The 15,382-nt window shown below is 40.8% G+C and overlaps 1 protein-coding gene across 2 annotated transcripts in view; it reads right to left on the minus strand.

The window, feature by feature from the left end:
* Positions 1 to 15,382, minus strand: part of LZTFL1 (leucine zipper transcription factor like 1) — a 94,998-nt gene that overhangs the window by 5,139 nt on the left and 74,477 nt on the right. Inside the window, exons 1-7 of one of the 2 annotated variants that reach the window (XM_010374805.2) lie at positions 12,557 to 12,738; positions 8,733 to 8,857; positions 6,397 to 6,591; positions 5,033 to 5,093; positions 3,829 to 3,900; positions 1,869 to 1,934; positions 1,709 to 1,786 (exon numbers count right to left, since the gene is read on the minus strand). In XM_010374805.2, the coding sequence (XP_010373107.1) occupies positions 1,709 to 1,786; positions 1,869 to 1,934; positions 3,829 to 3,900; positions 5,033 to 5,093; positions 6,397 to 6,591; positions 8,733 to 8,857; positions 12,557 to 12,559 (600 nt within the window). In that variant the 5' untranslated portion in view covers positions 12,560 to 12,738. Of the gene's footprint in view, positions 1 to 1,708; positions 1,787 to 1,868; positions 1,935 to 3,828; positions 3,901 to 5,032; positions 5,094 to 6,396; positions 6,592 to 8,732; positions 8,858 to 12,556; positions 12,739 to 15,382 lie in introns of those variants that run through there. The other variant, XM_030936127.1, reaches the window with a different exon arrangement.

The raw sequence follows: 15,382 nt of genomic DNA on the forward strand, positions 1-15,382 counted from the left end.
AGACAAGCACTGGATCTTCTCTCTTCCTGGATCTTGTTTTTGACTCGGTAAGATTCACGACAGAAAAAACATTTGTATTGATAAGACAGTAAAATCATCTATAATTGGTTAATATGTGGATGAGAAATACTTAGTACTTTCGGCCGGGAGCAGTGGCTCATGCCTGTAATTCCAATAATTTAGGAGGCCAAGGGAGGAGGACTGCTTGAGCCCAGGAAATTGAGACCAGCCTGTGCAACAAAGCAAGACCCCATCTCTACAAAAAATATAAAAAATTAGCTAGGCATGGTGGCACGTGCCTGTGGTCCCAACCACTTGGGAGGCTGAGGTGGGAGGATCGCTTGAGCCTGTGAGGTCAAAGTTGTAGTGAGCCATGGTTGCACCACCACACTCCAGCCTGAGCGACAGAATAAGGCCCTATCTCCAAAGGAAAAAGTACTTTCAACAAAAGAAAAAAAAATCTTTCCTCATTTTCGAAACCTGGTCTTTGAAAAAAAGATTTTATTTCATTGCAACTAATAAAAGCATGTATTCACTGATTGTTCTTGTGTCTAGAATCTTATAGTAAAATTGGAGGAAAGCCCCAAAAAGCTTTTAAACAAATTCATCATCCAAATGTGTTTGCAATTGTTTGACTTATGAGGAATTATAAAGCTGTTCTGGAACATTCGTGTTTTTATAAATCTATTGTCCTTGGCATATAATGGTTGAAAATCATTAGCTATGTAAGAAGTATCCTCCTATTTTAAAAATATCTACAGATAAAATGGTTCAATGTCTGAGATTTGCTTCAAAAAAACATGGCAGGTGGGAAGAAAAAGAGGTACAAATGAAACCAGACTGGCCATGCATTGGTAACCGCTAAATAGAATGATGAGTGCATGGGGGTTCACGATACTATTCTCTCTACTTTTGCGTATGTTTGAAATTTTTCATAGAGAAAAGATTAGCAAAAGCCCAGTGAAGAAGATTTTGGGATTGTTTACCAAACATTTGCAACGAGAGTATGACCACTAGAAAAGCCAGTGCTGCACTGAATATTTACCCAAATGGTCCTGCTCATAGGAAATCATACTGTAGCAGGCACACTCAACAGAAAGGCCACAGGAGACAGACTGTACATACAATGACTTCCCGCAGGGAGAGTGACATTCAGTCATTACATTCAGACAAGCGTGAAGAACTACAACACTGGATTTCATTGTATTCTATATTGCCGCTGAGTACAGATGCATTTGCAGATTCATAATCATTTTGTCACACTCATCAAAGGCAAACTTAAGTAATGTTCAGTATAATAAAACCCAAATATAAACCAATTAAAAACTTTTCTTCATTTCCTTTCCCCTCCACTGTAATTGGATGTCAACGTGAGAGGGCAAAACTTAAAAAAAAAAAAAAAACAAAAGAGAATATCTTGCAGGCCAAGAAAATTGCAGGAAATGGCGAGGACATCTTGCATGCCAGGGCAACTGCAGATGTGTGAGCTATGTACTGTCCCCTCTGCCCTGGAGGATACAGAGGGAAGGCCACTGGTTCTCGCCAGGCCTTTCGGGGGCAAGGATGTCTCAACATAGGACAATAGAGGCATTCGTCTCAGGGAGTGGCAAGGGGTGGGGTACAGTGAGCAGTAACTAAGACTTAATTTTAAGTTTATAACTTCATTCTACTTAGAAAATGTGAAAAAGGTAGCTAAAACTTGTTTCACCTTTTGATTTCCTTGATCAAGCTGTAAATCTTGCAGTGCTTTTTCTAGTTTTGACTTTTCATCCAGTGCATTTGTAGCCTATAGTGAAGTTTAAACAAAACACTTTCAGTATTTAGTCTGTAGGCAGTTCAATAATTGTGTGAAAACATTTCTCAGTTACCTGTATTTCAATGGTCTTCAACCTTGACTTCAATTTCTCATTCTCTTCTTGAAGTCTTAAAATTTCCTTGTGAGTAAATTCAAGTTTTATTATATCAACCAAAATATTTTAATATTTGAAATTATTACTTGTTTCACTTAAAAATCTAATTTTAAAATTTAATTTAAATTACATAATAGCTCAAAAATGCACTACTGATATTTTGGTAATATCCCAATTCATCCAGCCTATCAGCCTCAGTATCTGTGAGTCAGCTTTGGCTCTAAGACATCTAGTTTCTTTTCTTTCAGTTTCTCAGACACATCTTTCCGCTTTCAGTCCTCTGTTTTCAAGTCTTTTCCAAAGACCCCCTTCCCTGCTACCTCTCTCCCAGTTGGTCCTGCAAATCCTGGGTCTATTCTCTGCCTACACTGCACACTGTTGCCCCTTATCCTGAGAACTCTGTCATTTCAGTACCATGCTCAAGCCCACAGATGCTTCTGACTGAGTTGAGGCCAAACACCTTTGCTCTTATACAGCTCAAACATTCGAATCACCTGTGTTATTTTTCACTAGGCTCCAACAAACACATCAGCCCAGTCAGAGAGCACTGCACTCTGTTCCAAGTCATGCTGCCTCCTACCTGACACTGCCTGTTCTGTTCTCCTGCCCAACACACTCATTTCTCCTTCCTCTACAATTTAAATGGTCTTCACCCTTCAAGGCCCAGCTTAGGTATTCCCTTAGCCAAGAGTCTGTTCTCACCTACTCTCATCCACATACAACTGAGTCTTCTCTGCTACCCAGTGTGACACCTGTAGCACACAGGAGAGGATTCTCTGGGCTCTATTTCTAGAACATCGGTTCTACCTTCCCAATAAAACTATTACATTTTTGGCCGGGCGCAGTGGCTCACGCCTGTAATCCCAGTACTTTGGGAGGCTGAGGCGGGCGGATCACGAGGTCAGGAAATTGAGACCATCCTGGCTAACACGGCGAAACCCCGTCTCTACTAAAATACAAAAAATGAGCCAGGCGTGGTGGCGGGCGCTACTCGGAGGCTGAGGCAGAAGAATGGCGTGAACCTGGGAGGCAGAGCTTGCAGTGAGCTTAGATCACTCTACTGCACTCTAGCCTGGGTGACGGAGCAAGACTCTCTCAAAAAAAAAAAAAAAAAAAAAACAACTATTAAATTTTTGAGGGCAATGGAGCATGTATTACACTGCTTTTTATCTTCAATAACATCTAGCATAATGTTGAGAATACAAGGGTCATGAAAAATAGCTGAAATCTGAAATGCTTCAAAATCAGAAACTTTCTGAGTGCTGACATGATGCTCAAAGAAAATGCTCATTGGAGCACTTCAGATTTCAGATTTTTGGATTTGGGATGCTCAACTGGGGTCTGTATAATGCAAATATTCAAAAATCTGAAATCTAAAACACTTCGGGTCCCAAGGATAAGGGATACTCAACCTGTGCTGATAATTTTGTTTGTTTGTTTGTTTGTTTGAGATGGAGTCTCACTCTATCGCCCAGGCTGGAGTGCAGTGGCGTGATCTCAGCTCACTGCAACCTCTGCCTCCTGGGTTCAAGTAATTCTCCTGTCTCAGCCTCCCAAGTAGCTGTGACTACAGGCGCTCGCCACCACACCCGGCTAATTGATAAATAATTTTTACAAACTTAAAAACCCTTCTCCTTGTTACTGTAGATCACAAACTTTAAATGTCCATCAATAAACGCTGTCCAAAATTTCATGCTCTTCACTTTACCTTGAAAAGGTGTGATCAGGAGCAACTTCAGGCTCTCTAGAAGGTTAAGTATGCCCTCTTCTGGCCCATGGGGTACCATCAAGTAAAACTACTGTAATGGACTATTTATCCTCAGAGGACCTGAATCAAACCTTCCACTTCTGTTTCTCTACCCTAGGCAATGAGAAGACAGAATTAGAGGCTTTCCATTTCTCCAAATAATAACATTACCTTGTTTAGGAGTTCTGCTGTTCCACCTTCATTAAGTGGAGCAAGTTTTGGCTTTGTGGTATCTAAGATGGGCTGAAACAAAATAAAGAAACCAAACTGAAATCACCACAGAATAAAGCATGTATAATCATTGAACACTTGCACTTTGCAAGTCAAAAATACTATATATAAACATACCCACTGGGATGTCAGTTCCACAGGTGTGGAGATTTCTGTTGGTTTCATCCTTTGTTATTTACAGTGCCTAGGATATGTCTGTCCTACAGTGCCCAACACATGTTAGAGATAAAAATAAAACCTATCTTCCCTGTATCTTTTAAAAAATATAGATAGAAGGAAAATGAGGGAAGAAAGGAGGAAAGGAAGGATCTCAAAGCCAGATCTGATATAGAGCCTGGCATCTAGAAACTAGAATTTTAACTTGTGGGAGTTGAAACAGTGATTTCTACATGAACCTTAGACTCTGTGAAAAACAATAATATTGATGAAGATCTAGGCAAGTATACTACAGATAAACAATAACTTGGCACAAACAATACAGTAATATGTATTAAAATAGTTTAGTAATATGTATTAAAAATAAAATAATTCATGCCCTCTGATCCAGAAATTTCTTCGCCAGAAATATGACCCAAAGGAATAACAGGAAAGTGTTTTGCATGTGTATGTACACAGATTCATCTCAGCAGTATTTACCCAACAATGGAGTATTTACGGTGTGTCTGTGAAATAGAATGGTAAGTGGTCATTCCAATTAATGAGAATGATTAGAAAGAGAAGTAGATAACTATTAGTATTGTCTCCCTTTGTCAGATGAGTAAAATGAAGCTCAGCTACCTCAGATAACCTGCTCAAGGTAACACAGCCAGGAAGTCAGAGCCAGGATGTGTACCCAGGTGTGGCTGACCCAAGATAGAGCCTGTGCTCTGCATCTTCTGAGCAGAGTATTTATGAGTGGGATTGAGACTGAACTCAGGGATTATGTGTATGTGTAGGCCATCACAGACAAGAGCAGTTTTTCATAGTTACTTCCAAAACATTTTTTCTTTTGCCTGAAAATATGAGAGACAATTTTTGAATTTTACTCTTGAATTGAATGCTTTTCCTTAAGAGTTCTCAGTTTTGATCTCTGAATTCTTTGAGTGACTTGAGGATTTTAAATATTGGCTATTAAGATACGGATTTAGAATGACCAAAAAGTTACCTTTTTGTTTGAAGATGTAATCTCTGCTTTTTCAAATTCTGCAACTTGTTCTAATAATTCTCTTGAAGACAAAAGCAAAGATAATAATTATTCATTTAAAATAGTTTTATACCACACACAAGAAGAGTAAAATCACTGGTACCAACCCATTACATGCCAGAGAGAACAGAGCAAGGTGGACCAAACTTCACCATATCAAAAATGTTAGTTGCAAATGGCTGAGAACCTAAACCACGTGGATTCAAGTGTAATCATCCACAGCACCTGGCACTTTGCACCTAGTAGGTATGCAATATCTACTGCTAGAAATAAACTACAATGCTAATACAAATATGAGGGAAATTTATAGTCAACTTTGTATTCTTGAGGTGCTATGAGGAGATTGTTTTATTACATAATATGTATTGTTAGTTAGTAGGTGTTCAAAAAAGACAAACTGATTCTTAATAAAGTAGCCTCAGAAAAATGAAAACAGTCCATAGTAACTACTGAAAAAGAGTATCACAAATTCCTAGGAAAGACAGATAGTGGGGCTGTGCCATCTGAAGATTTGCAAAGGCCAATGAGAAGTGACTATACACAAGCTTAAAGTGTTAACAGCAGTCAGCTTCTAAGCTTCTTAAAGCGCCCCCTTCTCAGAGTTTTCTCACCAGTCACCTACTGACAGTGGCAGAAGTTGAGTGATTTTCCTCCCCTGCTCCCAGGTTGTCCTCAGCATTTTTCAGCACTCTGCACGTGAACTGATGTGCTGTGACTGTGCTTAGAGTAGTTCATGGGGCTTGGTGGTCAGTCCTTCCTGATTTCTGGCATGCCTTTTCTTAAAATGAGTTTCAGCTTCACCAATTTTACCCTATTTTTTGAATTTGAGCTCTTGATGTCCATATTATAAGCTTTTTTTGTATTTTATATTTCCTATTTTAAAGTTAATAAATGTATAGTTTTAAATTCAATTATTTAGAAAACTTCCAATGCTACTGGATTGAATTGATGGTATTTATTGTATTTGAACTGACTTTTCAACTGCCTCATAATCTTTATTTCTTAGTTGACCAATCTATAAAGACTGATGGTAATACTGACCAAGCTAATAAAAATGCAGTAAAAAATAATTAATGATAGCCTGAAAAGCAATTTGATAAATCTCAATGGCCTTTGTAATACCTAGGAACAGTAGAAACAAAGAACTTTTAAAAGGGCGCTTAGTGGTACCCAAGAGATCACTCAGTGACTCAATGCTTTGCTGTTACCCTACCCAAATTTTCTCACACACCAGCCCCAAGAAAATATGCAGCAAAGATATTCACTAACTTTTAAGATTATGCTTGGGCCACTACTGTCACAGTTGCAAGTTCAACTTTTATTACCGGTTTTCAAGTTCAGAGATGTCTGTCTGTAGCTTAAGATACCACTTCTCAGCTTGTGCAAACAGCTGTCGCAGAAGTAACACATTGGTATAGGCAGTGTTGATGAGCTCAGATTCCACCTCGCTATGAACCACAGCTTGCAATCCACTGAGAACTTCAGAGACTTCATCTATGGTGAAGGTCTCCTCCACCAGCCTGAAAAACAACCATGATCCAAAACTTATGGATAAACAACAAAAAAAATCTACAAAATACAACAAAGTTAAGAAACCCACATTCATGCAATCTAAGAAATTCAAAGATTACAGTGAAAATCTCTCTGGGAAGTATCTTCTTTATTAATAAACATTGAACATAATTTAAACTCAATTAACTTTTGACATCTATTCAAATGATTAAATTGTGCACATCCTTTAAAATGCTCAAATACATTCCCCAAATCATCATCTACTTTTTTCTTTAACTTTTTAGTATTAAATGTCTTATTTCAAACTCCACTGAAATCAGTCTTATTACATTTAATAATTTCAAAAGTAACCTGGAAGGCATAGTCTCATTTCTTTCTAATATTTCTCTAGCATTTTAATAACTATATGAACTATTCACAGGTTAGTAAATGTCTATGGGAAATAAATGGTAATTATATATTGCTTCTCTTTGCATTCTTGAGACCCAAAAGAATACTAATAATAAAAAAAAACTAGCTTAAAGTTCCACTGAACACTCCACAAAAATGAATATCATCATCAACAATAGCATTAGAAATCTACTCTAAGGGCAAGGCATGGTGGCTCACACCTGTAATCTCAGCACTTTGGGAGGCAGAGGCAGGTGGATCACTGAGGTCAGGAGTTCGAGACCAACGTGGCCAACATAGCAAAAACTCTTCTCTACCAAAAATACAAAAAATTACCTGAGTATGGTGGCGCGTGCCTGTAATCTTAGCTACTTGGGAGGCTGAGGCAGGAGAACTGCTTGAAACCAGAAGGTGGAGGTTGCAGTGAGCCGACATTGTGCCACCGCACTCCAGCCTGGGTGACAGCGAGACTCTGTCTCAAAAAAAAAAAAAAAAAAAAAAAAAAACCAAAAAACAACTACTCTCACATAGAGAATGCTTGGGTTGGAAGAGAACTTTGGTGCCATCTTCTACAATCCCCTAAATTTACAGATAGTAACACAGGTTTGAAGAGTGGAGATGACTTGCCTATGGCCACATTGGTGGTGACTAAACCCCACAATCATCTTCAACAATGGTGCTGGGCAAAGGATTCATGCCCAACAGCTGAATCCTGGAAAAACCTTCCATGTGTGCCTTCTAGTTTCAATGACAGTATCACAGTAACACAGTCCTCTCCTCTCCCTACCTCTACCCTCCAAAGTCCCCTCTCCCTCAGACTCTTAGCAGATGAAGGGCAACTACCCCAACCTCAGCTTTATTTTCTTCCTACTTCCAAAAAGATATCAAGCAAGACCCAGTTACACTAAAGCATTATCATAGTTAAACTTGAGTTAATAGTATTTGTTTTATAATTCTTTAATGTTTCATCTAGCCAGCAGAATTTAGTCCTTCTCAAAAAACCAAAACATTTTTTTACAAAAATCCTTATTAAAATATTAATAATCTTTCTATAATCTTTAATAGAACATATGTTCTTGCCAATTAAATTGTTGCTTTCATCTGCTGGGGGTTAGGAAACTAGATTACCAGATGAGTTTAATGGGCTGAATGGTCTAAGGCTGATGGCCTCTAATACTGACACATTCATGGTTTTATGGCAGCTGGAGCTCACTTGGAGGTCTTTTCACTTATGTCTGACTTGACATTCATCTCTTGCTACAAATCAACTATGGTCCAACTATTATTATCTCATGTTGGAAATCAACTAACAATTTTGGTACTAGTCAGCATTATGATTTCCTGCTGTTTTCCTCTCTTCTAATTATTCAGTATGAAACACAGACGTGTTTTCTCACTAATTTCCATGTCTTACAGCTCTAACCATTTAATTAATAACTCAAGTAATTAAAGTTCTGGAATCTTTAATACAACCAGCCAATCATTAATCCACAAACCCTTGGCAACTTCCTGACTACCCTTCTGAAGCTCTGGCATCCTGTAATTATCACACGCATTTCTGATAATAGATTCATTGCTTCCACCACGATACAACTTCTTTTGTTTCCTGTATCCATGAGGCTTAGTGTAGTTGCTCTTAGCAAATAATTGATCATGATGAATCCCAGAAATTGACTGACATCTGCTATGGCACCCCCACACTGGCTACCAGAAAGAATCCATGTTCCTATTTGTTTTGCTTAGAGTCCTCCTCTGATACCTGCTCTCCTTGAGGTCTTGGAAGCAGGAATCTACAGTTTTGAGTCTCAAGCCTCTCTTTGAACGAGCAAAACGCATATAATTAATAACTTCATTTTGATGGTGCTCATTTAGGCCCAACTCTGCCTGAAAAAGAAAGAGGTAATTTAATTGTTAGTCTTGAAGAACTGATCAAAGAGCCAACAATGAAAATGCATAAGACATTCTGTGGTCGAGACTGCTAGATCTCCGTCAAATTCTATTCTTCCCTTCTTCCTGGCTGCATGGCTGCCCAGCTAGATGACACTTCCATGCCCTCCTTGCAATCAAGTCACTGCTGGCTACTTCTCAGCAATGAATGTTGTGGTCTAGTTCCAAAGACCTGGCCTTAAGATATGGGGTGTACCTCTGCCACTCCCTGTTTCTCTGAAACCTGGAAGAGGTGGTGACTTGACTGAATCATGCAGACAACATCAGTGCCCTAGAGGCTGGGGGAGCCACGAGATGAAAGGGACCCACATCTCTACCTCATGGAGAGACACTGACCCTGTCACTGAACTGAGATGAGCAGTAAGATGGCTGTTAAGTGAGAGAGAAATAAACTTCTGTATTCTTCAAGCCACTTAACCTTACAGCAAAAAATAGCAACTCTGTTATAGCAGCTTAACCCTTACCCCATTAAATACAGCTTTAACAAGTATATTTGATTTGGAAAGAACCACTAATTGGTCTGTACTTTAAACCAGATGACAGCTTGACAGATATTTAAGAGGCAAGCCCAAGGAGGTAGGGCTAGCACCCAAAGAATAGAGCAGGTCAGCAGTCAGCTAAGAGCAAGGCATCAGCCATGTTAGTTGGATTTGTAATTAAGCAGCTGATGAGCTTTACAAAGCAGTTTAGGTGGTGTAAGTCTTTAAGGTCTGGAGGATAGAATGGAGACAGCAAGAGTTGAAGGGAAGCGAAAGGGACATCTATAAGGTAACCAAGTGCAACAGGTTACAGTTGCTTATGCACCTGAGTTGTGACTAACAAGACAGATTTCTATTACGCACTAAAAGTAATTGACCACCTACATTAGAGACAATATTATCTCTGATAGTCACACATCAATATGGGCAAGAATATCCCACAATTTAGAAATATCACAAAACAATGTCACAATTTGCTAAAAACAAAGCACAAATACAGATTCTTAATCATTATTCATTGTCTATAGTATAAATTTACACTCTTGACTCCTCAAAACCTCCCAAATTCTTTCTCTTACCCTGTTTCCCAGGATTCTACTAAACGAACACTCTACTTTAGCCACACTAGTCTGTTCATCAGTCCTGAAACATGACTTAAAATTTCCTGCCTTGACTTCCACTCATGTTACTCTGATCCTAAAGTATCTCTCTCCATTCCTATTCGAGAATCTGAATCCTACCCAGTGGTGTGATGGTAAGTATTTAACAGCAGGTTTTCTAGGTAGGGGGATCCTGATTTGTAGCATTGCTGATTTCCATGGCATAAATACTTCCATCATGGCTGATTTCAAGCCACTGATATAATGTCACTGAATGAAGAGGTGAGAAGAAATGCATAAAATTGGCTCTCAGCAGCCAGTACACACATGCTCCACCACATCACTGCATTCCTACCCACCCTTCACGGCCTAACCTGTTTCACCTACTCTGTGCTACCTCCCAATATGCCCTCAGTAACTCTATAGATATGCCTTCCTCCAAAAGCTAGCATATATAATCTCTGCTACTTCTTTGGTACCATCACAGGCTGATTACTACCTTGCATTATTGATTATCTTTTTTTTCAGGTTTTGCTCCTCCAAGTAGATTGTAAACTCTATGAGGGCATGAATCATTTCTTATAATGCACAACACCTAGCATAGTGCCTTGTGCCAGCAGGTGGCCAGTTCCTGTCTGTTCATTCCTTTGCCTCCTTTCAAGGAAAGTTAAGACTGTCCTAGGACCAAGAAGGAAAAATTACTCAAACTGAGAGGGGTAAATGACAGAAAACTTCCTTTAAAATGGATTGGAATGAAGAAAGAGGGTAAAGGTGGACAGCTGAGTTCAAAAGGAAAAAGAGCATCAGCCTAGGAAATGGCTATTCACAAACCTTTACTTCCACACATATATGTATCTATGTCAAATCATTAGAGAGGGAATGGAATAGGTAGATGTGTGGTATAACAGACAAAGCACTGGATTAGAAACCAGGTTTAGTTCTAGCTATGCAACTATCTACCTTGGTAACAGTCTGTTACCAAGTCACTTAACCCCAATGACATTAGTTTTACCGTCTGCTAAATGAGAGGTAGATATGACGATCAGTCCTAAAATGGTTAGAAACAATGGGAGGTATCCAAGTGGGGAAGTCAGAATTTGTTTGAATTTTGTTGTAGAAAAATTCTGTTAAAATAATAATAAAAAGAGCTGAAAACATATAGCAAGAAATACTGCCAGAGGATTGCCAAGCTAGTGTCTTGAAATTGTAGCATAAATTGTGTATATGTGTTTAGGGGGAAGGAGATAGAAGAGGAGTGGTAAAGTACCAGAAATGGTTCCCTGTTCTTAACCATGCCCACAAATCCATATACAATTTAAGAGAAGTACAAGGAGGAAACTGTAATGATAAAAATGAGCATACTTTAATAATACGTATCAGATACTGAATGCTTAATATTTTCGCAGGTACTGTGCTATTTATTTTATACACATTATCTTATCATATTAACAGCCTCGTGTAGTTATTATCTGCAATTTACTAATGAAGAACCTGAGCCTGATTCCAAAGCCTCAGTTGTTAATTGATGGAAAGGGATGACAGAAGATAGAACAGGAAGAGATATCAATGTTTTTGTGATTTGTTTACAACGTATTCTCTTGATATTTTAGGGAAATCAAGAGAATGAGTGGAGAGGGTCTAAACTCAAGAAGGGGAGGGAACAATCCGTTTAGTTCACAGGTTTCTTCTCAGCTCCCAGACAGCGCTTGGAACACGCTGTCTAAACAGAAATTTTGGTTGCTGAAGTATTTCAGTAGCCATTTCAGGTGGTGCGCTCAACCCTGGTTTCATCCGTTTTCCTGAACACTTCAGTGCTGTGCACTGTTCTGAGTATGACTGGTATTTAAGATGGCATGCTTATTCGCTGGAGGGATTAATGGTCTTTTTTGAGCAAGCCAAAACAAAGGAAATGCCACCCAAATTCCTCAGCTGTAGAATGGAGTACTGGGATTCTTAAAAAGTCACATCCACATCAGAAAGTTGGATTTCAATCACACAGAAAGCTGAATTCGTTCTCCCTGCTCCTCTGGTTAACGTGTGTGTGTGTGTGCGTGTGCAAACTTGGAGCTTCTTGAAATTGAGAACTCTGAGCTTGCGTTAACATATGTGTGTATAAACTTGGAGCTTCTTGAAATTGAGTGAGAACCCTGCGTATGTGTTAATGTGTGTGTATGCGTAAACCTGGAGCTTCTTGAAACTGAGTGAGAACCCTGCCGTGCACCTTAGGCCGCCAGCAGTTTCCTCTAGTTCTTTTCACCTGCCACGGAAGAGTTGTGACTTGGCTCCGCCCCCCCTCCCCCACCCAGGCAAGAGAGAGAAACGAAGCGACGCGGCTGGGCTGCTGGGATAAGGCTTCACCCAGGATTACCCCAGAAGGGCTTGGGCTGCGGTTAACCGAACCTCTCGCGCCCGGTGCAGCCTCCCTTTCTCAGGGAGGCTGAGGAGCGGCCAGACCCAACTAGACCACGTAATCATTTCGGGCCCACCCGCTCAGTGTCTCCAGTCCCGGCCGCGCTCTCTCCTGGGCGCGGTGCGGCTGCTGAGGGCCGGCTACTCACCATGGCGGCAGGCGGCAGGCGGCAGCCTAAAGGAACGGGAGGGGCCAGGCGGTGGCCCGCCAAGTCTGGGATCGCCGTGGATAGCTGGACCACAGAAGATGGGGAAGGAGGGTAGGTTGTTTAGAAGCCTCTGGTTGCTAACGGAAACCGAGGCATGTGGACTGCAATTATGCATTTTCATTGGTCCTGAGGATCACGCGACAGGAAGTATTGCGCAACCGGTTGACTGCCACGTGCGCATTGGCTTCCAGGGCCGGAAGTCCCACCTTTTTGTGCCACGTTCACCTTTGGGAGCTGAGTGTGGTTGCAGAAGGTAACCGGAGGGCTGTGCTTCCTGGAGCTGCTTGGGGCCGCCACCGCGCTTGCGCGCTTGGGGGCATCGGCTTGTGGATTGTTGGGAAGTTCTCGTCCAAACTTCCTGTGGCCTAGGCGACCCCAAGGGTGCAATGGACATCCCACACCTTTCAATGGTCTCATAGGGCGCGGCCCAGACATATTTTTTTTCAGGAGTTCCTAGCTGAGCATCAGGGTGGCTGAGACAGGCCAACAACATCAAAGCCTGCAGGTTCTCAAATAGAGCTTCAAATGACCCCTCCCTACGACTCCGCCGATTATTATTACCGTTGTCGTTGTTGTTATTATCTTCTCTTATATTTCCAGTTAAAAGTCTCTAGCAACCTTTTCCCATTAAAAAAAAAAAATGCAAAAAGCATGGGTTTTCTCCAAGAGCAGTGAATTTCTAAAGGTTCCATATGCCTGGAACCACTATGGAAGCTTGTTGAGCAAATTCCCGGGCCTCATCTCCAGAAATTCTGATTCACAAGTCTAACTTGGCTCCTTGGGATCTGCAGTTTTTAACCGATGTCCCAGGAGTGATCACAGATCAGGACCACTCTTAGAAACGCTGGCTTGGAAGGACAAGAGTAGGATGAGATCTATTCTTGCAAATACCAGGGACTCAGAGTCCTTCACTCAGATGATCCAGAGGTGATGTGCAGGCATTTGCCCACGGAAGGATCTCAAGCCTTGGGTCAAGAACAGTAAGCAAGATTCTCCTGTGTGTCACCTGGAGCACTCCAAGGCAAGGAAGGATGGCCTGGAGGCAGTGGCGTGGGTATGCCCAACTTCACCTTTGGCTAGGCTCCCTATCCTTGGCACTGCAATGGCATTTGGGCAGAATCCCTGTCTTCTTGCAAGATTCCTAAGGGCGGATTCTCTCAACCCTGCATATTAACCCCTTCCAAGCTCAGTTCAACTTCCCCTTTACCATCCCACCTCCCCATTTCTGTTTAGTGAGTGTTGTTGAATTTGATAATGATGGTTGCCATTATTTAGTGCCTATTATGAGCTATTAATAGACACATTCCATTCCAGTAGTTAATCCTCATAATACTTGGTTCTTTCCTCTGTAGACATTCGTTGTGTTCACATAGTGAGAGGGTCACTTTACAAGGTGTTGTGGGTACGAGATGAAGTTCACAAAAGCTTTTATGACTGATCAGTAAACAAAGTTGTTCATCAGTTCGCATTGCTGAAAAGCTCGTTTATTTTCTCACAGGCCAAATCCTGTGCTTGCGAAGTGTTATTAATTCAGGGGAAGGAAAGGAGTGTGTGTATAATGCAAATATTACATTTGTGGTTTGGGGATTTTTTAAGTTGTTCTGCAAAACTCCATCAGCTGGTTATTGTAATTTAAAATTCTGCTTTAATCTAAAATCTTCCGTACCAAGGAGGTTATCACCGTTAGCCAATCTACCCAACAGAGTTGAATGTTGTTACATAAGCTGTCTAAATAGTGACAGCAAATGTGAACATGTATTTTTGGTCTTAAAGTAATGAATTTGGCTCATGAAAAGGCTGAACTTGTACTTCAGGTTGTTTACTAGTGCGGGTTGGTCACCAAAGCAAACAACAATTCGAGCCGTGAGGGAGAACAGTTCCACCCTACTTTACTAGTGATCTTCTTAGGCTCTGTTTTTATTTTTTTTTAATTGCTGTGACAGTTTTTTAAAATGCGTATATGTGTGAGTGTAGGTGTGTGTGTGAATTTGGAGGGAGGCACACAAGTTCATTTTGTACCTTTTAGCAGTGTTCAACACAAATAAAATGAAGATAAATTCTTTGTATATTATTATATTATTATTTGTTTTATTTTATTTATTTATTTATTTTTTTGAGACGGAGTCTTGCTCTGTCACCCGGGCTGGAGTGCAGTGGCCGGATCTCAGCTCACTGCAAGCTCCGCGTCCCGGGTTTACGCCATTCTCCTGCCTCAGCCTCCCGAGTAGCTGGGACTACAGGCGCCCGCCACCTCGCCCGGCTAGTTTTTTGTATTTTTAGTAGAAACGGGGTTTCACCGTGTTAGCCAGGATGGTCTCGATCTCCTGACCTCGTGATCTGTCCATCTCGGCCTCCCAAAGTGCTGGGATTACAGGCTTGAGCCACCGCGCCCGGCCTTGTATAGTATTATGAAATGAGACTCATAACTTTATAAGTTACCAGTTATAATACTAGGACCACCAATTTCAGGGTGTTTGCAACCTAGACTTGGCAAAAGGAGGAATGGGAAGCTGATCATGGCCTCCTCAGGGATGTCAACAGATTCACTCATTCTGCCACTATTTACAGAACCACTGTTGTGTGCAAAGTTCTGTGGCTATGATAGTGAGTCTGAGGAAAAAATCTGTGGGGGAAATCTGAGGGAAGAAGTGGAGGGACTCAGAAAGCCCCAGCTGCCCCCACACTATAAATTTTGGGGGGGTGTGGGGGGACTAAGGTGAGGCTTAAGTAGAAACAGGAAATGAAGAAAATGATTAAGTAAAAAAA

Source organism: Rhinopithecus roxellana, chromosome 1, assembly GCF_007565055.1.
Source record: "Rhinopithecus roxellana isolate Shanxi Qingling chromosome 1, ASM756505v1, whole genome shotgun sequence".
Lineage (NCBI taxonomy): Eukaryota > Metazoa > Chordata > Mammalia > Primates > Cercopithecidae > Rhinopithecus > Rhinopithecus roxellana.